This window comes from Sciurus vulgaris (genome assembly GCF_902686455.1).
Source record: "Sciurus vulgaris genome assembly, chromosome: 5".
Classification (NCBI taxonomy): domain Eukaryota; kingdom Metazoa; phylum Chordata; class Mammalia; order Rodentia; family Sciuridae; genus Sciurus; species Sciurus vulgaris.
Window position 1 is genome coordinate 98,872,369 of NC_136465.1, and position 20,800 is coordinate 98,893,168.

General features: G+C 43.1%; 1 protein-coding gene across 1 annotated transcript; it reads right to left on the reverse strand.

The window, feature by feature from the left end:
• Nucleotides 1–14,592: 14,592 nt before the first annotated feature.
• LOC306662260 (uncharacterized protein) lies at nucleotides 14,593–16,654 on the reverse strand (the record flags this gene model as incomplete). The annotated part of the gene is made up of 3 exons (XM_079141781.1): nucleotides 14,593–14,644; nucleotides 16,042–16,394; nucleotides 16,649–16,654. The coding sequence occupies 3 exons, from the start codon at nucleotides 16,652–16,654 to the stop codon at nucleotides 14,593–14,595; spliced, it is 411 nt and encodes a 136-aa protein (XP_078997907.1).
• Between the last annotated feature and the right edge of the window lie 4,146 nt (nucleotides 16,655–20,800).

Below are 20,800 nucleotides of genomic sequence, written 5' to 3' on the forward strand. Positions count from 1 at the left end.
AACCACCACCAAAATAAATAAAAATAAAAATAAAATAGTATATATACATATATATACATATGTATATAAGTATACTAGTAGTATATATATACACTAATAGTATATGTGTGTGTGTGTGTGTGTGTGTGTGCGTGTGTATTTATATGTATAAATATGTATTCATTTATATTGGGGGACATTCCGCTGAGTTCTCTGCAGAATTGATGCCTTTCTTCATGTTTTGGGAAAACCCCAAATATCTGGTGTCAGAAGTGACCAGTGTTGTGAGAATGTAGGAGAAACCAAGTTCGAGTTTGAGTTGGTTTTTCTTTCTATATCTTCAAAGACTTTTTGGGGGGACCTCCTTGAAGCTCAGAGTTGGTATAAAGATTATTTTAAACTGAAGATATTTGAGATTCAATAGATGCAGGAAAAAAGCCTTCTCAGGACTTCTCTTATCTGACTAAAAACAGTGACTTTTTGGAGATAAGGCTGCCATAAATTCTTCCTCAGGCAGCTCTACTCCCAGAAGGGAAAACAGGCCACTCATACCTGTACAGACATTGCCACAAACTTTCCCATGTCCTGTTTGTTCTCCTGAAAACCCACTTTTCTTCCCACACAGGTGCTTGGTTTCCCATAAGTACCTTCCTCTTCCTCCTCTCCACCTATAGGAGGGTATGGAAGCCCCAAATCCTAACTAGCCCTTTGAGTTACCACTGAGACTCTCATGTGTAAGCATGTTGCACATGTAAATTCACTGTTTTCTCCCCTCCCATTAATCTGTGTGTGTGTGTGTGTGTGTGTGTGTCTGTGTGTGAGAAAGAGAGAGAGAGAGAGAGAGAGAGAGAGAGAGAGAGAGAGAGAGAGAGAGAGAGAGAGAGAGAGAGAGAGAGAGAGAGAGAGAGAGAGAGAGTTTAATCCATAGGCCTCAAATACTGAATCCAAGAAGACAGGAAATTTTTTCCTCTCCTACACTTTCAATTGATTGGATGAGGCCTATACACATTATCAAAGATCATTTCCTGGACTTCAGGTCAACAGATTGTAGAAGTTAACTACATCTACAAAATACCTTCATGTCAACATCTAGTTTGATTAAAGATGGCACTATAGCATAGCTAAACTGACATGTAAAACTAACCATCACATAAGGGAAAGGAAGGATATATAAAGCCCTACAACCACACACACATACACACACACACACACACACACACACACACACACACACACCAAAAAAAAAATAAAATAAAATAAGGAAACAGCAGGATTTGGTGGCTGGCTAGAAATGAGGAGAAAAAAAGAGGAAGTTCACTCACTCTCTTTTTAAAAAATTTGTTCTAATTAGTTATACATGAAAGTAGAATGCATTTTGACACATCACACATAAATGGAATATAATTTCTCACTCTTCTAGTTGTATACGACGTAGAATCACACTGGTTGTATAATCATATATGCACATAGGGTAATAATGTCTGATTCATTTTACTGTCCTTCCTACCCACATATTCCCTCCCCTTTCTTCCCTCCCCTCTGTCTAACCCCAAGTACAGCTATTCTTCTCTAGCCCACACCCCCTTATTGTGAATTAGTATCCACTTATCAGAGAAAAATTCAGCCTTCAGTTTTTGGGGGATTGGTTTATTTCACTTAGCATGATATTTTCCAGCTCCATCCATTTACCTCCAAATGCCATAATAGTCCATTGTGTATATATACCATATTTTCTTTATCCATTCATCTGTTGAAGGAAAAAGAAAGAACAAAGTTCAAGGTTTTAGGTTTGGAGGCAACATTTTGCAATTATCCATCCTCATCTTGCCCTGTCCTACACTTCACAATTGCATACTTTTTAAATGTTTCGTGGTACTAGAGATTGAACCCAGGGTTTTCTATCACTGAGTTACTGTCCTTTCAGTTCTTTTTAATTTTATTTTCCTCTCCCAACTTCTATTTATTTATTTGTTTATGTTTCTACATTTTTAAAATTGGTGCATTATAGTTGTATAAATTGATGGGATTTGTTGTTACATTCATACATGCACACAATATAACGACAGGGTCTCACTAAATTACTCAGGCTGGCCTCGAATCTGTATTCCTCCTGTCCAGACCCCCAAGTAGTTTGAATTATAGGCAAGCACCAATGTGCCCTGCTAATTGCACACACTTCTAACACCTGGTTGGGGACGCGGATTCACCAATGACCTAGGCCCTATACGTGCAATACTTTGGGTAAAAATAATCCCAGTGAAGTATTGCCCTGGCTGGCTGATGTACAGAGAACTTAAAAAAAAAAAAAAAATTCTGTGGTTCTGAGGATTGAACCAGGTCCTCAGGAATGTCAGCATAGAGGAAATAGTACCTAGGAAATGAATAAACAACCAGGCACAGGGGTGGTGCATGCCTGCAATCCCAGCCACTTGGGAGGTTAAGTAGGAGGATTGCAAGTTTGAGGCCAGCCTCAGTGATTTAGCAAGACCCTGTCTCAAAATAAAATCAAAAGAGTTGGGGATATAAAGCACCCCTGAGTTCAATCCCCAGTACCACACACACACACGCGCACACACACACAGAAAAGAAAAAAGAATTGAATAAGCAGTTGCAGATGGGAGAAGAAAAAAGAGGAAGAAATGATGAGAGAACGTGTTCTGAAACGCCAGAGAACTGCCTGCCACCTTCCCCTGAGCAGTAACATAGTGACTGGTTAATGCACTTGCTTTAATCAATTGAAATTTAAGCAATTAGTGTAACCTTGAGCTTTCTACATTTGACATAAGATTTATTTAGCTGGTTTGGTGTTTTCCTGAATTTCATTCCTACTTTTAGGTTTGGGTTCCTTCTAAGTGACATGCGGGTATGACTTGTAAATTACAAGCCTGGCGTTTTGGCAACTGTAATAACGAAAACCTAAAGCATGAAGATTAAAAACCCTGCCTGGCCAGGTTGTAAATTGAGTCTGGATGCACTTCACTTACTCTGTCAGACTGGGAACTTGTTGCCAACAGAAACTTAAAGAAGCACTTTCTGCAATTAATATGTTAACTATCATTAATGGCTTTGTTTTCTCCAGACTAGCCAACAGCACCAGCTTTGGTCTTGATAAACTGGTTCTGGGAAATGAAAAGCACATGAGCTCAGAAAAGAGAAAAGGACCAAGCAGTGAATCTAGCTGCGAATGCTATTTGCTTCTCAAGGTGAATTAAAACCTTGAACTTGGAAGCCACCATGACAGATTTTATTTACTGTGTCAGAAATGATTGGTGACACAAGCTTTATAGCCTCCAGTTCAAATCTGACTAAACATGCAGGCCCCTGGGGCATCAAGCCTTTCAAACACACCCACAGCTTCCCAGTTCTCCAGACCTGGACTTTGTCCACTCTGAAAGATCATTTTCAAAACCTCAAGAGAGTCCTTATGCCTTCCTCAGGCCACTTTTTTTGATCATGACCTGCTTTCCTCCATGTCAGCTGCAGACCAACAGCTAAGGTAAGGGTTGAGGAGGAAGGGAATCAGTGTTTGCCATGGGCTCCCATTACACAAGGCAGCAGGTACTCCATCTACTTTATCTCTTCCCCTCACAGAACCTGTGAGCTAAGCATTACTATCGTTAATACCCGTTTTATCACTGAACAAAATGAGATTGAGAGAAATGAAGTAACACACCCTTGCTCTCTTGACTAGTGATGGTAGAAATGGGCTTGTACCCTGGGCCTTTTGAATCCAAACATCACACTCTTAATTAAGCTGCATTAGGAGACAGCATTTCACCTATTTAGTTTATGGAGGATCATTTCTTGAGAAAGTGATGCCGCTTCTCCATTAGCTTGTTCCTGAGTGTGTGCAGAAGAGTCTGACAGCTTCACAATACAGTCTACTTAGTACAGAAAAGGGAGCCATTGTGGGCTCCTGAATTGACCATCAGCTTCCAAAGGACACTGTCCACCTTTCATTGTTAATCTCCTTGGTGTGGTGGGAGATAGAGAAGGTGATTCAATAGGGGGAATGCTACAGGCTGGGCTGGGTGGGTGGGGGCAGCAGCCTGGTAGGAAGTGAGGTCAAGCTCTCAGGTCCTGGGCTCTGGGTAATACAATGAGCTGCTCTTTCCAACACCAACAATACTACACCACATAGCAATGTGGCTTTACTATTTTCAAGGAGATTTATATCTGTGATCTCATCCAAACTTTAAACACCCTTCTCAAAAAATAAAGTTGTGGGACTGGGTATGAAGCTCAGTGATGGTGCACTGGACCAACAGCACCTGGGGTCAGGTTCCATCCCCAGCACCACACACACACACACACACACACACACACACACACACACACACACACGTTAGTTATGGGAAAACTTTTTGAACCTTCTACTCTGTGTGCTGAGAAAATAATAATCATATCAATGTGTTCCTGGATGACTGTTTCTCAGAATTGCCAGAATACTTCTTTTATTTCCTTCTGATACTAGAGATTGATCCCATGGGGGCTTTATATCCCAAATTCTTTATTAGTATTAGTATTTGTATTAGTATTATTGTACTAGGTATTTAACCCAGGGTGCTTTACCACTGAGCTACATCTCCAGTCCTTTTTACTTTTTATTTTGAGACAGGGTCTCACTAACTTGCTTAGGGCCTCACTAATTTGCTGAGGCTGGCTTTGAACTTGTGATCCTCCTGCCTCTTCCTCCCAAGTTACCTGTACCACAGGCATGTACCAATGCACCCAGACGTTGCTCACCTGAACTTGTGAACCATTAGCTGAATTACATAGAGTGATAGTTGACCTGTGAAAGAGTCCCAGATGATGAATTCGGGTTACTCACAAGTGCCTTTCAGAATGAATTCAAATTTTTGCTTTTCTTCTGCTCTTTCCCCCTGTCCCTGTCTTTAGAGGTTCCTGGCTGAGGGGTGTGATCAGAGTATCTATGACTATCTCATCTACATTAATCTGAAGGGTTATGAAACTACCGTGAAAAGATCCAACTAAGTTTTTCATGAAATTTTGAGTTTACATTACCCAGAATCTGCCATCATATTGGACATGTAACCTTGAAAATCATTAAACATTTCCTGGTCTCATTTGTCCATTTCTAAGTAGAGATAACAAAGCATACTTCACGGAGTTCTTGTGAGATTGAATGAATAAAACCTATGGATTCAAAATACTTATTAAAGGTAACTCCTATAGTTAATTATTATTAGCTCTTACTAAATGGTACTTTGGGGCAAGGATAAATTTTACTAGGTTGCTCCAATCACACCACCTGGACAATTGGCTACAGAATATAGTTGATATGTTGGGATATAAAATTTCTCACCAATATAATAGCTATGAAAGGTGGAAATATTTCCTAAAGAACTAAACTATAAAATGAAAATGCAGGCTGGGGGTACAGCTCACTGGTAGAGCATGTGCTTAGCATGTGCTGTGAGGTCCTGGGATCAATTCCCTATACCCCAAAAATAAATAAATAAGAAAATAAGGAGAGGGACAAACACGAAAATATGTTGAATGGTTCACAGTTTAAACTTTTAAAATGAGAGATTTAATGTGAAGAATGCGTCTTTATATCAATTAAAAGGAATGAGGTGAATAGGGAAGATTGTCAGGAGGAAAATCAATGAAGCCAGGTAGGCAGATGTTGCCCACCTGTCCAGGACTCCTGTGCTCCTGTGCACACTCTTGGTCAAATGAATCATTTCTATTTACATTCAACTCTGTTCTAGTATTTCTCATCTTTAAATTCTATTCCTCTTGATCCCATACTGCCTTTTTTTTTTGGGCGGGGGGGTGTTCTGGGTCTTGAACCCAGAGCCTTGTCCATGCTACGCAAGCATTCAACCAACTAAGCCAACTAAGCTATATTCCAGAACCCCCCACTTCCTTTTAAATACTTTTTTGGTTCATTTCTCTCTTCTCCATAATAAAACAGAGGTTTCAAAAGCACTATGGACACCTCCTGGTTCTGTTGCCCTCCTCCCATTTAACTATTGGGTCTAGTTTATGACCCTACCCCTCCATTGAGAAAGCCATCAAGGGTCATCAAAAGCACTTCGATGGCCAGGCTGAGAGATAGGAGGATCACCAAATTTGAAGCCAGCTTCAGCAATTTAGTAAGACTGTGTCTCAAAATAAAATAAAAAAGGGCTGGGGATATAGCTCAGTGGTAAAGCTCCCTGGGATTCAATCCCCAGTACAAAAATAGAAAGCACCTTCTGTGGTTCTGTGGACTGGGGATACAGCTCAGCGGTAGAGCACTGACCGAGTATGTGCAAGGCTCTGTGTTCCATCCCCAGCACCACCCAGATAGATAGGTAGGTAGGTAGATAGGTGGATGATCATTCCTGTTTGCCAAATCCAATGAATGGTTCATTTCATTTATTTATTTTGAAGCTGGGTCTCAATATGCTACATAGACAGGCCTCAAACTCCTGGGCTCAAGTGATCCTCCTGCCTCAGCCTCCCAGTCACTGGGACTAGAAGTGTGCAGCCCTGGTGCCTGGCTGACATGCATTTCTCCATCCTCTTCCTCCTGGACTTCTCAGCAACTGATACAAGTGACCAGGGGCTCCTTATACCACTCTTTTTGGTATCTGACACTACATTCTCTTGTTTTTTTCTGCCACCCATCTGCCCGCTCCTTTTCACTTCCCTTTGTTCATGAGTTGGCTTATACCCAACCACTAAATGATGTAATGAGTTCCTCCGATCTCGGCGCCTGGGTCCTCCTCTCCACTCATTCTTTTTATTTTTTATTTTTTGCAGTACTGGGAAATCAAACTCAGGGCCTTGTGCTTGCGAGGCAAGCACTCTACCAGCTAAGCTATCTCTCCAGCCCCTCCATTCATTCTTTACCCTCTTCTTAGGCAGACTCGCCCATCCCTATTTGTGTTCCCAATGTCATGGAATAATATTTCGAGCACAGACCTTACATTTGTCATACGAGGCACAGCACATCCAAGTCCACCTGAAAGTTTAGTGTCTCTGCATGGAAGTCCTACAGGCATCTTACGCCCAGCACATCACAACTGAAGTCACTCTTTGAACTTCCTTGCGCTTCTCCTGGCACCATCCTTCTTCACTATTTTTCATCTTAGCTCATAGCACTACCAACTCTCAGAAGTTCAAGTCAGTCATTTGGAAGCTTTTATTTTATTTTTTTCCCAGTGCCAGGGATCAAACCCAGGACCTCACACATACTAGGTGAGCACTCAGCCACTGAGTTATACCCCCAGCTCCAGAAAGACTGCTCTTAACCTTCCAAATTAAAATAGGTCCTTCCTTATTTCTTTTCATCACTTTCCCTCAGGATACTTACTACAATTTATAATTATGCATCTATTTGTATATTTGTTGAATATATTTTTGCCCCATAAGCTGGAAACTCCAGTAAAGCAGAAATCACCTGTTTTTCAACTGTGGCATACGCCTGTCATTCCAGCTACTCAGGAGGCTAAGGCGGGAAGACAGTGCATTAGAGCTCAGCCTGGGCAACTTAATGAGACCCTGTCTTAAAATAAAACAAAACAAAACAAGGACTGGGGATGTAGCCAGGGGTAGGGCCCCTGCCTGCATGTGAAAGGCCCTGGGTTTACTCTCTGGTACCACCAAAGAAAAGAAAAGAATACATAAACTGCCCCAGTTTCTGATTATACCTCCTTCCCATGGAAGTTCAAAATCTTGTTTGTGAGTCTAGAAGAAACTGATGCTGTCCACGTTGTATCTGCTCCCCTATGCTCATTTCCCTCTTCTTTACCCAGGAGCCAGGGCCTCTCAAGGCACACAGCCAGTGTTAGCTTTGGCTAACATGGAGGCACAGTGCCGTGATAGGGTTCTCTATTACTAACAGGGAGGGAAATTTCATTGGGCTGACTGTTAAATTGGGCACTTAGATTTCTCAATGGGAATGAGTAACGTGGCATTCTATTTTATATGTTCTTTTACTTAAGATTTATCAGTGAGTCACTGAGTCCTGTTAACTTTGGACTGCTCATATATTTGAGATTCTGAATCTGCAAATGGGCAGGTGACACCTGTCTTCATGATACCACCCTGTCATCGAAATGTCCACTGAAACACCCTCATGGATGACATAGATTCTGGTCATAGCACTCTTTCTGTGGACCTTGTCTCCCATTCCTAATTGAGGATTAGAACAAAATGCAACTGTTTTCCACCATATCCCTAAAGACTGCTCTGATTTTAGTTTGTTTTTATTTTTATCCTACAGGAAGTAAAAATGCTCCCAACAGATTAAGTCTACTGTTATTTAGTGGTTGCTTCAAATTCCCAAGACTTGTCCTTGGGCATAATTTTTTTGTTCTGCTAAGTGGTTGTGAGTGTCTGTCGGTGTGCATGGATGCTTTGCTTCAAATGAGTTGCTTTTACAGCGTGATAACCTTGTGCCATATGTTGGGCAAATATCTTGGCCATAATTCACAGGCAACTGACACATTAATAGATTCTCTGCCCGTTCTCATTGTGGAGACTCTGTGTTAGTGGCCTTTGTCTACCATGGATCTGACAGAGGGGCAGGATTAGCTCCCTGACGCTGGGAACACAAGTGACAGGGTTTCCTGAAAACAAAGCCAAACAAACGAGGCAGCTTCCACAGGCACCTGGCTGAATAAATTAAACTGGATTAAATCCTCTATTATAAAGACAGTAGAAGAGGAGGTAAAATATGCCTTTTCTAATGAGTTTCTTTACAATCATTTACTATTTAAAACTTGCTATTCTAGGAAAGCAGCAACTTTGTAAGACTATTACAGCTGAGTCTTTAAGGCTCTGCAAAACCTCTGGGCTCAGAGAAGCTGTTTGCATATTTCCTGCAAGCACAGTGAGTTGGCAAGGAGACTTTAAAGTCAGTGCTAGCAAATGAGTCCTATGCTGTCTTCCTCTTGCCCACCCTGGGTCCTAAGTGGTCATGTGAGGATGGGCTCCCACGGGAGAAGCTAAATGGGCCAAAGAGTGAAATGAACAAATTGCAGTAACAATACAAATGGAAACCAGATAAGTTCAGCTTTTCTGAATGAATTAAAAATTATCACCAAGATTTACTAATAAGCTTGGAGTAAAGAAACAAGGCAGTCACTGAAGTTAACATTATCTCTGGGTCTTCAGACTGCTCTGAGTTACCATTACCAGTCAGCACGGGGCACTCAAACACAAAGGCATAAAGGAAAGAACACTTTTCACTTTGTAAAAAATGAACACTCAAGTGCCCCTTGGAAAGGTGAAGTCTGCACCCGTGTGATTTGAATGGCATCACACCTGCACAAACAGAAATGCTCAGCAACTTGCCAGCATGCTTCCCTCTTCCCACTGTGAATGTCTGCCAACAGGGCCCCTCGTTTGGAATATACAACAAAGACACCGATGTAGGTTCCAGAAGAAGAGGGTTCAAATGCACCCGGATTAAACTATTACTGAGGAGTGAAGTGGGTAACCGAGGTCAGCTGTCACCCATTAGCAAACTGCAGCTGACCAGAGAATTAGCTACACATCTTGGTGGGTGTGGGATTGATGACTGATTTCTCTGTGGGATCAAGGTGCCCACTCTAAAGAGGAAATGAGCCAAGGTCACACAGGGTAGAAAACCAAGTACTCAAAACAAACAGCAAGAGGTTCAGATACTACATCACATTCTCCACAAAACTATTATCACTGCCACTTTCTAAGTTCTGTTCTTTTTCTACAAGACACCCAATTTTATGAACCTCAGTATTTTCATCTCTAAGACTAGGGCCCAATGCCCTAGGACTGTTATGGGAGCTAAACAAAATACACCTGTAAACACAAACACGGGAGACGTGTTGTGCATTTGCAAATATGAATTTTCTAATTTCCTTCAGGATAGGCTACAAGTGGGAAGGGGAACAGGCGAGCGCAACGGGCACCTAAGGAATGTTCTGGAGTGTTGATCAGAGTTTGGAGACTGCAATTATAACTGACTAATAAAAGTCTTTTTTCATGTCACTATTATAATCAGTGCTAACCCTCAATTAGGACTTCCGTCAGACTCTTTGTAACATGTCAGGTAGTTTTTCATCTTTTTACATACATATTTGTAATTTAATTATGATTTTAACTAAAAATTTCTAGAATACCATGTGAAAATTTGGTACATATAGGCAATGTGTAATGATCAAATTAGAGTAGTTAATATTTCCATTTCCTCAAATATTTAAAAAAAAATTATTTCTTAATTTTTTTTTTTTGTATCAGGGATTGAACCTAGGACTGCTTAGCCATTGAGACATATCCCCAGCTCTTTTTATTTTGTGACAGGGTCTCACTAAGTTGTTTAGGGCCTTGCTAAATTGCTGAGGCTGGCTTTGAACTTTCGATCCTCCTGCCTCAGCCTCTAGAGTCTCTGGGATTACAGTCATGCACCACCACACCCAGCTGAAATAAACACTTTTACTCTTTATTTCAATTACTCATTCTGGTTCTTGTGGCAGAAATACATTCATAGACAATATGTAAATGAATACACAGGGTGGTGTTCCAATAACAGTTTATTTATGGGCACTTAGATTTCAATTTCATATAATTTTTATGAATAACATAATATTATTCTTTTTTATTTCAACTATTTAAAGATGTGAAAACAAGGGGCTGGGGAGATAGCTCAGTTGGTAGAGTGCTTGCCTTGTAAGCACAAGGCCCTGGGTTCGATCCCCAGCACCCAAAAAAATAAATAAATAAAAATAAAGATGTGAAAACTGTTTTTTAGCTCACGGGTGATAATGGGCTGTAAACTGAAATTTGCTAACCCTCATTCTGAACACTGGACTATTATTATTTTATTTATTCATTTACTTATTTGGTATTAGACATTGAACCCAGGGATACTTTACCATTGAGCTACATCCCCAGCCTGAGACAGGGTCTTTGTTGCCCAGGCTGGCCTTGAACTTGTGACCCTTCTGTCTCAGTCTCCCAAGTTGCTGGAGATACAGTCATGCACCACCACACCTCACTGGCTTTTTTCTTTACCTTTATTATATCTTTTAATTCTCATCCAATCTGATGAACTAATGCCAGGAAGGAAATCCATTTTATAGAAATGGAAATTGACCTTGGGGTATGTGACCTTGAACATATTTCTTAACATTTCTTGCCTCTGTTTTCTCATCTATCTTACAGGCTTGGTAAAAGAACATATAAAGGCCTGGCCCAGTGGCACACACCTATAAATCCCAGTGACTCAGGAGGCTGCAGGAAGATCTTAAACTGGAGGCCAGCCTTGGCAAGTTAGTGAGACCCTGTCTCAAAATAAAAAATAAAAAGAACTATGGATGTAGCTCAGTTATAGAGCCCCTCTGAGTTCAACTCCCAGTATCAGAAAGAAAGAAAGAAAGCTCTTAGAACAGTGCCTTATACATAGTAAATACCTAAAAAATACCGTCACTTCCCAAAGCATTAAAAACTCTTCTACAACTTTTGTGTGTGTGTTTGTATGCGCGCGGGGGCGGGGGGGGGGGGGGGGGGGAGTACTGGGGATTGAATCAGGGGAGCTCTATTACTGAACTACATTCCCAGCCCTTTTTATTTTTTATTTTCAGATAGGGTTTTGCTAAATTGTCCAGGCTGGACTTGAATATGCAATCCTCATACCTCAGATTGTCTGGGATTACAGGCATGTGCCACTGTGCTACACTCTACAACATGATTTTTAATGGCAGCACATTATACCACATAGACTTTTATAATTTATTTAACAAACTCTCTAATGCTGGATTTTTTTTTTTTTAAACTGGGGACTGAACTCAGAGGTGCTTTACCACTGAGTTACATTCCCAGCTCTTATTGTTTTTTTTATTTTGAGACAGGATCTCACCAAGTTGCTGAGGCTGGCCTTGAACTTGTGATCCTCTTGCCCCAGCATCTCGAGTTGCTGGGATTACAGGTATGTGTCACTGTACTCAGCCCTAGAAATTACTTTTAACATGAGGCTAAGAAAAAAATATTGCTCATGTGGGCATGGTAGCACATGCCTGCAATCCCAGCTACTCAGGAGGCTGAGGTAGGAGGATCAAAAGTTTGAGGGCAGCTTAGGCAATTTAGGGAGATTCTGACTTGAAATTAAAAAAAAAAAAAAAACAGGATGGGGTGTGTGCTAGGGATGTAGTTCAGTGGTAAAGTACCCCTGGGTTCAATCCCCAGTATTAAAATAAGATTTTTTAAAAATTGCTCATAATTTGCCATTACTCAGAGATTCTAAATGTTGTCCTCATTATTATACAGTATATACTTTTCCAGGTTTATTACTACCTTTGAAGAAAGCTGATGCTCCTGCAATCCCAGCAGCTCGGGAGGCTGAGGCAGGAGGATCTTGAGTTCAAAGCCAGCCTCAGCAATGGCAAGGCACTAAGCAACTCACAGAGACCCTGTTTCTAAATAAAATATAAAATAGGGCTGGGGATGTCGCTCAGTGGTAGAGTGCCCCTGAGTTCAATCCCTCAATCCTTTTTTACCCCTACCCCCAAAAAAGCAAGCAATAACAAAGGTTTCTTGATCTCTGGGATCCTGAACTTAGAGCTCCTGGTGTCTGACTTCCATCACCCTAATTTAATTTTTGCTTTCTCAATGTCTCACACCTATTCCCACAAGGGTGACTGTGCTAACCATCTGGTCTTCTTGGCATTATATTTCTTATTGTAAAACTACAAATCGGCATCTGGCTTGCATATCAGGCTCTTAGGAGTTTGGTTACTATTAGTTCCTACTGTGAGTCTGAGTGGTCACCTCAGTTTCTCTAGCAAAATAGAGGGATTGGAGGTCTCCATAGCTAAGAACTTGGGCATTTTGACCTAAATAAATTAATGCAATCTTGGTTTAGCAACCACCCAAACTCAGTCAGTCTCTTCTCAACATCTTTGTTTTCTTTAAGAGCCATACCAATTATTATAAATTATGACTATTATTTATTATGTTAAATGGCAAACAACACTAGATGGCTGGGAGAGTAGATGCCCTTTGAAGAATTATTTTGGTGTTTTTTTGGGTGCTGAGGATCGAACCCAGGGCCTTGTGCTTACAAGGCAAGCACTCTACAAACTGAGCTATCTCCCCAGTCCCTTGAAGACTTATTTTAAGTACTGACTTCAGTTACACAAACTTATACAAACTGTCAAATGATCTTTTTTTCATATTCTCTCTCTTTTTTTTTTTTTGGAGGTACCAGGGGTTGAACCCAGGGGTGCTCAACCAATGAGCCATGTCTTCAATCCTTTTTTATTTTTTTATTTTGAGACAGGATCTTGCTAAGTTGCTGAGGCTGGCTTTGAATTTGTAATCCTCCAGCTTCAGCCTCCCGAGCTGCTGGGATTCCAGGCATGGGCCACCACACCTGGCTCCCTCTCTTTCTCAGTGGCACCCAGGGGCTTGTACATGCTAAGCATGTGCTCTACCACTGAGCTACATCCCAGCTCTCAAAACATCCTTTACACTTCTTCTGTTTATGTTATCAAGGAGTGAGTATGTAAACTTCAGAATTCAAATTTTGATCTGTCCTTGATTGAACCTTGGTTTGTAGAACTGTGACTCTTTTATTATTGAGAAAAAGTTAAAATATTGTAATAACAGACTTTCTGTGGGTATAAAACTTCTATATTTGCAGTTGGGATGTTGGTTAGTGCTAGTGCACTTGCCTAGGATGTATGAGGCTGTGGGTTCAATCCCCAACCCCTCAAAAAAAAAAATTATATAGTGATTCAAATTTGTAAAAATAAATTTGTAAAAAATTAAACATGGGCCAGGAACACTGCCTATAATCCCAGCTACTTGGGCAGCTGAGCCAGGAGGATCATGAGAATGAGGTCAGCTTGGGCCACTTAGCAAGACCTTATCTCAAAAATAAAGCAAATAGGGCCACAGCTCAATGGTAGAGCACTTGCCTAGCATGAGCGAGGCCCTAGGCTTGATCCCTAATAATAATTGTCATAAATTAAAGGGTCAGGGACATAGCTCAGAGGTAGAGAGCCCCTAGTTTCAATCCCTGGTACCACAAAATAAATAAATAAAACATCAAAGATAAAAATCAGGGCTGGGGCTATAGCTCAGTGACAGTGCACTTGCCTAGCATGTGTGAGGCACTGGGTTCCATCCTTAGAACCACATTAAAAAATAATAATAATAATAATAAAATAAAGATTTTGTTCATCTATGACTACAAAAAAAAAGTTTTTTAAAGATATTAAAAAAAAAAAAATCAGCTGTGTGTTTGGCTCCCACTTCTGATTATGCTTAGAGTCAAGCACAAGTGTACACAAGAGTATAACCTCGACAGATTTAAAAAAACCACTGAAATTCCCGACTTGATATCTTCCCCACTGTGTCTACCCTGAACTTCATCTTCACTTAATTTGTGAAGATGAGTGTTTTTGACTTGAAAATTGGATGACAGGCATGGGTTCTAAGAGTCTGTACGCCTGCTGATAATGACAATGCACACAGCGTGTTAGCCATCATATGCTGTGTGCTTCATGTGATGTGGACCGACAGTTCCCTTTCATCTGTGGCAGGGCCAAAGCAAAGACGCAGGGACCTGACTTCGAACAGGAAAAACACCTCACCACCTGGGACTCAGTGGCAGGTTCAGGCACATCCTTCCTCTGGCATTTGAGCAGCTGGTTTCCACAGCATTAACCTAAAAACAGCAGGGGTAAGACAGTCAGATTAAAAACCAGTAAAACAGAAGTCCCCTAACAGCACCTTCAACCTTCTCCCACTACACCAAAAGCAAACAAAGAACTAAGTGGCATTTTGTCAACTAGGCATCAAAATCTTTTGTGGGTCAGGGGTGTAGCTACCCAGCATGGTGGAGGCCCTGAGTTCCATCTGCAAACAATTCGTAAAAACAAACAACAAACAAACAAAACTTTTGTGCCAGCTGCAGTGGCACACACATGTAATCTCAGCAATTTGGGAGGCTAAGGCAGAAGGATGGAAGTTTGAGGACAGCCTCAGCAAGTTAGTGAGCTGGTGTCTCAAAACTTTAAAAAAAAAGGACAGGGGATGTAGCTTAGCAGCAAAATGTCCCTAGATTCAATTCAGCAGTATGGAAACATAAACAACTTCTTTGCTTTTCATATTTCCAGTGAAAAATCACAAGGATTGTTAAGGTCCTTTTAAAACACATGACTGTACAGGTGAGGTGGAACACACCTGTAATCTCAGAAATTTGGTAGGCTGAGGTAGTCTACGGCCATACCACCCTGAACCCAACCGACCTTGTCTGGTAGGCTGAGGCAGAAGGATCCCAACTTGGGAGGTGAGCCTGGGTAACTTAGCAAGCTGGAGGCCCTGGATTCACTTCCCTACACCAAAACAAAAACAAAAACAAAAACAAAATAAAACCCCAAAACTCACCAAAAAGAAAAAAAAGAAAGAAAACAAACAAAAATACACATTACACATACAGAGCGGCAAAGCGGTGCACTCCTGTATTCCAGCTATTTTGGGGAGCTGAGGCAGGAAGATCACAAGTGTGAGACCAGCCTGAGCCCCTGAGCCACTCAGAAAGAACTTGTCTCAAAAAAAAAAAAAAAAAAAAAAAAAGAAAGAAAGAAAGAAGGGCTGGGAGTGTGACTTAGTGGAGTGCTCCTGGGCTCAACCCCATTTTTTAAAACAAAAACACAGAAGCATTTACGGAACACTATCACACGTCATGCATTGTAATACCTGCAGTTTAACCTCACAACCACCCTGGGAAACAGCTTGCTAGCAGGCCCTGAGGATGAGAGACACAGGATGGTCAGGTTACACAAACAGGGCCAAATATCACAGGAGACAAAACTCAAATCCACGCACAAACCCGTGCACTGCCCATTATCGCGCTACTGCACCTCTACCGCGCAGCTGATGGGCATAACCTCTTAGCAACAGTGAACCTCCAAGCACAAAGCAACTGCAGGAGAAAGCCAAGAGGAAAACTGCTGAGAGCGGGGGTGGAGAGGGCAGAAGCGCACACTGCAGGGTGCAGTCTTCTCTCCCTGTATACAGAGGTCTGTTCATATCCAGTTAAGTGTTTCAAACACTCATTACCCGTGTTTGGCCACAAAAGACCCCAAACTAGTCGCGGAAGTGGCGGTGAAGCCACGGGGAAGTTGCCTCCGTGGTGACGAGGACCCGAGGTCACTGCTGTAGTGCACGACAGGACCAGGGTAACAGAAGGGCCACCAGGAGGACGCGGTGTGGCTAGGGAGAGGGGAGGAAGCCAGGGCCTTCAGGACCCAGCGGGTTCCAGCCTGAGGGAGGTGCCAACCTCGCTGCGCAGGGCAGCCAGGGCAGCCGGAGGCGGCACCTTCCGCAGGTCGCAGGGTTAAGGCGGTGCGGCAGTGAGTGGCCTGTGGGCTGAGTCTCCAGAAAGTGAAAGCGGCAAGAAGTAGTTGGGCTCGCTGTTTGTTTTCTCAGGGACTCGAGGGTTGTCTGGAAATAAAGGTGGAGGAACTGGGCAGTTCAAAGGCCCACGGGACTCTGGGTCGTCCGCCCACAGCCTGGAAGGCTCCGCCCCCCCCCCCCCTTTCATTCAGAAAAGCAACAAAAGCGTGCCCCAGGGCGTGTGTGAAGGGTTGATGAGTAACTGCACCCAGGCTGCTCCGTAGCAAAGGGAAGCTGTTGGAAATGCACGTGCGCCAGCATGCTTATGTACTTGCATGCCTGTGTACACCAGGGTGTGTGAGTGAGAAGAAGGGGAGGGAGAGAGGGAGAAGGGAAGGTGGAGGCAGACCTCGGGGCGACCAGATCGGAGCCTCTTCCTGGAGTTGCAGAGTCAAGTAGGCCCTTGACTCTTTGGATGGATACAGGTGTAGCCAGCAGCAGAACAGAGATTCAGAGTGTTGACTTCCGCCCTTTCCTCCTTATCCTTGCAGAGCCTGCATTGAGGGGCGGGAGTGGGGTGGAAGGCTGGAGGTGTCGATTGGTGCCAAAGCACTTTCCCAACCATGTACAACGCCCTGAGTTCAATGCCCAGTGCAGAAACAATAAACCTAAGGACTGGGGATGACAATGTTGCGGAAAGCTCAGTCCTTGTCCCCAATGCCAATCCAATAACAAGGACACTGGTTTTGAGAAAAAAAAGAAAAAGAAGTTTTATTGCTTTGCTAGCAAAAGAGAAACACAGGGAACTTCTGTTCCAGAGGTTGTGATTCTGCCCATCAGGGGGAACAGAGGGCTTTTAAAGAGATGATTCAAAGGCTACCTTCCGTGGGGTGTTGTAATTCACTTGTTAATTTCGGAGACAGTCATTTCTTAGATCTTCCCGGGGAGTCATCCTCAAATCTGAATTACTTCCTTCCTGTGGTGGCTGTGTGGCCAAGGACAGATAGATAGCTCTGCCTGGGATGGGGAAGGAAAGTAATTCTGTCCCACCCTACCCTGCCAGGTTGGAGTAGGGGAGGAAGAGAGGAGGAGAAAGAAGCCTGTCCATTTTAAAAATAAGTTGCAATGGCACAGCAGCAAGGGCTATGTTCGAAGTATAAGGTGGATCCAGCGTTATAACAGGAGGAGAAAACACCTGTGGCCCTAGAATTAAGAAGGGCACTGAATTTGGTGTGAAGGTAGTCTGGGGTCCACAGGAGAATGTTGGTTATCTATTACCCAAAACATAGCAGTCCAACCAGGCTGTGGTGCATGTTGTGGTCCCAGTGTTTCTGGTGGCTGAGGCAGGACTGCAAGTTCAAGGTCTGACTGAGCAATTTAATTGAGACCCTGTCTCAGAAGGGTTGGAGATGTAGCTCAGTGGTAGAGCACCCCTGGGTTCAATCCCTAGTACCCCCAATACATACACACACCAGCTTGAAACAAACGTTGAGCATCTTGAAGTTTCTCTGGGTTCAGGACACCAGTTTGGTTTAGCTGAGGGCTGCTCTGCTAAAGGTTCACCATGAAGTTGTAATGAAGCCCACACAGTGGTGGAAGACCCCATTCCAGGTCCCTCACTCGGTTGTTGGTGAGTTTATTTCCTTGATGGCTGTTGGCTGGAGGCCTCCCTCCGTTCCTTATCACGAGTTCCTCCTCACAAGACAGTTTACAACATGGCAGCTGACTCTGTAGAGCAAGCAAGGGAGAGAGCCTCAGAAAGAAACCACTGTCCTAATGTAACTTAACCTTGGAATGACATGCCATGGCTTCTGCCATGTTCTGTTATTCAGAATTGTACCAGCGTAATGAGACAAGGAAATAATAGGAATTGATATAGTCGTGTGTTATGTAGAAATAATAAGCTGTATTTGCCTGGACTTGTGAAACTAAAATCATAAAAGGCGCCTGGTGACAAACTTTCTGTGTGGCAGGATGACACTCCTGAACAATGCCGATATGAACCTTTATCTATGATTTGTGTGGTGGCTCCTAGTCTAGTCGTGTTCTGATCTTTATCAATGAAGACCAGAGCATGACTGGGCTGAAAATCACTACTTAAACCCCTGGACTTTTGGAGCAAACTGTCAGCAGCACAGTGACCAGAGGACTCCACATCACTCTGTCTCTTGACTGCCCCGGCTGCTATCCACACTATCGCTGATTGCTGATCGACCATTGTCACCAAGGCCAGGCGACTGACCACCTCTCCCACAATGACAACTGCCACCCAGCCTCTGGCTTATTGGACACCGGAGGACATCCAAAGACATCTGCAGAGCTGAGAGAGACTACAGCAGAGAAGAATCCCCCCACCCCCACCCTAGTCTTGTTGACTGACTTCTTGGCTAAGAGACGTTGCATTGAGTAAGTCCATGGGGATTGGACTCTAGGTGAATAAGGGAGTGAATCTTCAATGTATTTGTGACTTGCTATTATTAGGAATGTTAAGTTGAGTGTGCATTGCAAGAATAAAATCCACTTGTTGGAACCAACTTAATTCCTCTCTTACTCACTGCTGTCAACAACCAGTAAATCCAACTCACTGGAGGGAAGGGGATTACAGAGGGGCACAGGCTAGGATCCCTGGGGGCCTGTCACAGCAGCCACACAGAGACCTAAAGAGTGATAGGAGTTAGCCAGGCAGAAGGGGAGGGAGTCAGTTTTGGAATGCAGCAGCATTCAGTATGACTGAGCAGAAAGTGGTTCATATGGGTGATGTGTAGTTATGTAGATGTGTAGGGGAGGCCAGCAGGACCCAGAACATATAAGATGTCTTCACCCAGGTTTGTGAAGGTGAATTTTATCCTGGTGGCTAATGTAAGGTTTTTTTGGTTTTGCTTATCTGTTTTGGTAGTGAGAACTGAACCCAGGGGTGCTCTATCACTGAGCTATGTTCCCAGCCCTTTTTTATTTGTTGAGGCAGGTCTCATTAAAGTTGCTGAGGGCCTTGCCAAGTGCTGAGGCTGGCTTTGAATTTGCAATCCTCTTGCCTCAGCCTCCTGAGCTGCTGGGATTATAGGTGTGCGCCACCGTGCCGGGCTTACCTAGCCCTTTTAATTTTTTTTATTTTGATGCAGGGTCTTGCCAAGTTGCCCAGGCTGGCCTGGAACTGGAGGTTCTCCTGCCTCAGCCTCCCTAGTAGCTGGGACTACATACAGCCTTAGGCCATCGTGCCAGGTGTAAGATTTGGTTTTAAGATTATACTGCTGGGGCTGGGGAAATAGGTCAGTCGGTAGAGTGCTTGCCTTGCAAGCACAAGGCCCTGGGTTTGATCCCCAGCACCCCCCAGCCCCCCCAAAAAAAGATTATACTGCTGAGGGGAGAATGGTTTGGGGGGAATAAAAGAAGAGGGAGGTGAACTGGGCTTTGTGTGTGTGTGTGTGTGTGTGTGTGTGGTGCTGGGGACCGAACTCAGGGACTTGTGCTTGCAGTGCAAGCACTCTCCCGACTGAGCTATCTCCCCAGCCCTGAACTGGGCATTTTGAAATAAAGTAATGACTGGAGAGGCAAAGAGGTAGGATGCATTAGATCTAGGGACCAACTGCCATCATCGGGCTCCCTCCTCTAGAATATGAACTCAGTGAAGGCGGGGCACTTCTGGTTTGTAGTATTTGGTTTCCCCGTGGCTTTAAATGAATGAATGTTTTTGTTTCTTTTGAACCCCTGGGCTCAAGGGATCTTCCCACCTCAGTTTCCAGAGTGCTGGGACTACAGTTGTGTCACCATGCCCAACTGAATGAATGAATGCATTTCTGGCTTGAGTAACTGGATGAGATGAAGTCTAGAAGGGCAGGAACTTAATATTTGAAAAATATTTGAGATGCTTGGTGTCACATCCAAGAGGAAATGTTTAGTAGGCAGCTTAAAAGTACAGATCACCATTTCTATGAAGAAATGGTGAGAGATGGAGACCTGAGGAGCAGAAGCACCCAGATGTCAATTGTAGGAATACATAATATGGCCTTGGAATTTCCTGGAGTTTCCAGGACACTCTGAACAAAAGCAGTGCTTACTGTGAATGATAGTGCAAGAGCCGGTGGTGGCACACACATGTAATCCCAGTGACTTGGGAGGCTGAGGTAGAAGGATCACAAGTTCCAGGCCAACCTGGGCAATTTGGCAAGATCCTGTCTCAAAATAAAATATGAGAACAAGGGCTGGGGATATAGCTTAGTTGGTAGAGTGCTTGCCTCACAAGCCCAAGGCCTTGGGTTCAACCTCTAGCACTGCAAAAAAAAAAAAAAAGAAAAAAGAAAACAGATATGTCCCAATCCTACAAAATCATTCTCTCAAGGGTGAGGCAGGTAAAGATGACTTTTGTTTTAAGTTGCCAAGTTTTGAAATCACTTCTAAGAATTATTGGTTTGTGTTTGGCTTGAGCCCTTGTAGAAGAAATAAAGTGGTAAAAAATAAAACACCTCACAGATTGCTAATCTGTTAG